General features: G+C 33.9%; 1 protein-coding gene across 1 annotated transcript; it reads left to right on the top strand.

Annotated features, from left to right (window-relative positions):
- Positions 1-207: 207 nt before the first annotated feature.
- On the top strand, positions 208-3,249 carry LOC145066240 (L-ascorbate oxidase homolog). The gene is made up of 8 exons (XM_079013451.1): positions 208-410; positions 591-700; positions 1,161-1,431; positions 1,530-1,632; positions 1,760-2,105; positions 2,193-2,558; positions 2,641-2,719; positions 2,919-3,249. The coding sequence occupies exons 1-8, from the start codon at positions 261-263 to the stop codon at positions 3,120-3,122; spliced, it is 1,629 nt and encodes a 542-aa protein (XP_078869577.1). The 5' UTR covers positions 208-260; the 3' UTR covers positions 3,123-3,249.
- The last annotated feature ends 656 nt before the right edge of the window (positions 3,250-3,905 follow it).

Genomic DNA, 3,905 nt, shown 5'->3' with positions numbered 1-3,905 from the left:
AACTATTTATAACCATCGATATTTCTATTATATTCTTACATGGTGGCCCTACTCCTAATATGAAACAGATTATGGTATATCTTTTTCATAATATTTAATTAGCATTCATTTGAAAAGGTTGAATGTATACACGCACAAGTGGGTCCATGTGCTTCACAAAGACGACTCCTATATAAACACTATCCTTCAACTAAACTCTCCATGCAAAATCAACTTTCTCTCTCTATCTCTCACATTTCTCTCTAACCATCCTTGAAAATATGCAAAAACGTTACGGAGGATTTGTTAGGTCAAACTATTTGTGTGTAGTTCTTTGTCTTGTTGCGATTGTCAATGCTGAGGATCCGTATCGATTCTTTACTTGGAATGTTACGTATGGAGACATATACCCTATGGGCGTCCTTCAACAGGTAAAATTTCATAAGATTGTTGAATTTATAACTCTTTTGAACGAAGGTCATCAAAAGTTCGAACCTTGAGTCGACTCCATTCTACCAGTGTTTGATAAAGACTGATCGATCATATGTATGAACACTTGAATTTTGTATTTTGTCTCGCTGAGTTGACGCTTTTCGTGTCTAATTTTGCAGGGAATTTTGATAAACGGGCAGTTTCCAGGTCCGGAAATATATTCGGTCACAAACGATAATCTCATCATCAATGTCTTTAACAACTTGCCCGAGCCTTTTCTCATTTCATGGTAATCTCTCAATGCTGGATAACTTTTAATGCATAATGTATAATAAAAATAAGTGATGTAGAATGAATGTAGTGGACATTAAGATGTGTATAAAATAATGCATAATACGCAAACAAAAGTAATGCATTTAATTATATGATCAATGAGGTGTGAACATTAGGAAATGATCATGTGAACATTCCTATTCCATATTCCGCGTTAATTACAACTATGTATGATGTTATTTTTTAATTATTCAATGTAGACTGATTACGACGTACGAAATGATGCTTTATGCTATATTATTTTATTTTTGCATTTTTGGCGTTTTAAATAATAAAACAAGTTTAAGAATATGCCGATTAACAAACGGTAATTTATGATTGTTTTGTCAAGACAAATGACTTAACTATCTTTTTAATTCTTGCAAAGTTACTAATTTAACATTGATTCTAATGTGATTTTGTGTTCTTGAACACAGGAATGGCATACAACAAAGACGGAATTCATACCAAGATGGAGTTTATGGGACAAATTGCCCGATTCCACCTGGTCAAAACTTCACATATAAATTACAAGTGAAAGATCAGATTGGAAGCTTTTTCTATTTTCCATCTATCGGATTCCAAAAGGCTGCAGGCGGTTATGGAGCCATCAAAATCCTTAGTAGACCCCGGATTCCGGTTCCGTTTCCAGATCCAGCTGATGATTACTCTATTCTTATCGGCGACGCCTATTCAACGAATCACACGGTATATAAACTAATCACTATCTACATTACATTTAATCAAAGGCAAGAATAATTTTTTTTATCGATAATAAAAATGTTTTATTATATTATGTGTTACAGAGACTCGAGAAAATTATGGATCTCGGATGGAGACTTCCTTTTCCCGATGGAATCTTAATTAACGGTCGTGGAGATGGTGGCGTATCGTATAATGTCGAGCAAGGTACATTATAATAACATGGATAAACTGATTATTTTGAATGATCATGTTGATACTGATACTGATACTGATACTAATACTGATACTGATACTGATACTGATATTGATATTTATATTGATATTGTATCAGGTAAAACTTATAGGTTAAGGATATCGAATGTGGGCCTACAAAACTCGCTAAATTTCAGAATTGAAAATCACACGATGACATTAGTGGAAGTTGAAGGGACCCACACCGTCCAAACATCGTTGTCATCTCTTGACATCCACGTGGGACAATCATACTCTGTTTTGGTCACTGCGGATCAAGCCCCTCAAGATTACTACATTGCAGTTTCCTCCCGATTCGCTACTCAAAACCTCAACACCACCGCCATCCTCCGCTATTCAAACTCCGGCAAGGCTGTTTCCGGCACACCGCCGCCACCTATCGACACTGACATCACCTGGTCATTAAACCAAGCTAGATCCATCAGGTAAACAAATATCACCTTTCGCAACGGCTCAACATTTTTTGCAACAGTTTAATTAAGTTGTGTTCTAACATTTTGTTTATTTTCCAGGACTAATTTGACTGCTAGTGGACCACGACCGAACCCACAAGGCTCATATCATTATGGACAGATTAACATCACAAGAACAATTAAAATCACTGGATCTGCATCCATAATCGATCGAAAACAAAGATATAATGTTAACGGGGTGTCGTTTATTCAAGCTGATACGCCTCTTAAATTGGCAGATTACTTCAACATTAGTGGTGTTTTTAAGGTCGGGAGTATTCCCGATGCCCCCACAAATCAAAACCCGTATCTTGACACTTCCGTTATGGGTGCTGATTTTCGGGATTTCATTGAGATTGTGTTTGAGAATCGTGAAAATGTCATGCAAAGTTGGCATCTTGATGGCTACAATTTCTTTGTTGTTGGGTAATTTGCTTTTCTCAAGCTTTCACCTATGAAATACTATAGCGACGCTTGTTCTGTCACTAATAATGTTATTAACATGCAGAATGGATGGAGGGATATGGAGTGATACAAGTCGAAATGACTACAATCTTATCGATGCAGTCTCACGTTCAACTGTGCAGGTTAGATTCTTTTGCCTGAACTAGATACGATACTTGCGCTTTAGTTAATTGTACCGTACAAGTATTAAATGCACCACCGAAACAAGGCTTTAAAGACAAGAAAAATGCTGGCAATTCATCATGGGTGTTATAATTAACGATATTAGTTACACTTGCTTTAGTCATTTGTTTAATTTGTAGTTTAATCGTTTATATATAGGTATATCCAAAATCGTGGACAGCAATATATGTTGCCCTTGATAATGTCGGGATGTGGAATATAAGAAACGAGTTTTGGGTGCGACAGTATCTCGGTGAACAGTTCTATCTTCGAGTTTATTCTCCGGTGATGTCAATACGAGATGAATATCTGTTACCCGAAAATGCACTTCTGTGTGGTCAAGCTGTCGGGAAAAAATCATGATTGGTCACAAATAACAAAATAATTGATCATATTCTTTGTCACACTTCATTTTTTTGTAAACATTTCAACAATGTATACTTAAATTTCTTTAATCATTTACAATTTACTCACTTCGTTATAAAATAAATACATGTTTCTCTTTTGTATTGTTATAAATTATATATATACATATACCAATTCATCGTTTGATATTATGTACTTTGAACTTATTGAAATAGACGTAACGACATGATATTAGGGTCTGCTTTTTCCATCAAATTATGATATCATCTCTCTTAATTTTGTATGACCTTCTCTTAATTATGTAATGACATGATATTGGGGTTTGCTTTTTCCATCAAATTATGATATTATCTCTCTTAATTTTGTATGACCTTCTCAAAAAAAAAAAGGATCTTGTAAAAATCGTTTTGCTGTTAAATTGGTGAAAGAAAAAACAAATTGGGGATAAGATTAATGGTGATTTTGTATTGAACATGGCGATGAAAATCATATATTGCTGATACAACTTTTCATAAATCAAAATTAAAAATTAAAAAAAAAAAATCTTAAATAAAATTAATGTATCTAGCTAGGTGATTGTACAAGTCTCATCCATGTTGCTTCATACATATAATTCACGGTTATTGCACCTAAAAAACTAGTTTAAGTGAATTTTAATTCATGAATAGTACTTTGAAAAAACAATATTTAAAGACGAATTATATGTAAGTTTATACTTAGCTATGAGATAGTTAGTTAGTTACTTACGATAAAAATTGATATTTTAATAAAAAAATATTT

This window comes from Lactuca serriola, chromosome 8, assembly GCF_051521515.1.
Source record: "Lactuca serriola cultivar US96UC23 chromosome 8, Lser_US96UC23_V15, whole genome shotgun sequence".
NCBI classification, from domain to species: Eukaryota; Viridiplantae; Streptophyta; class Magnoliopsida; order Asterales; family Asteraceae; genus Lactuca; species Lactuca serriola.
Note: the sequence above shows the minus strand (reverse complement) of the source record. Positions and strands in the feature narration are given on the sequence as shown.

Coding starts and splice junctions, on each gene's coding strand:
- LOC145066240 (XM_079013451.1), top strand. CDS start 261: ATGCAAAAACGTTACGGAGGATTTGTTAGGTCAAACTATTTGTGTGTA. Junction 1,432..1,529: donor CCTATTCAACGAATCACACG/GTATATAAACTA, acceptor TATGTGTTACAG/AGACTCGAGAAAATTATGGA. Junction 1,633..1,759: donor ATCGTATAATGTCGAGCAAG/GTACATTATAAT, acceptor ATATTGTATCAG/GTAAAACTTATAGGTTAAGG.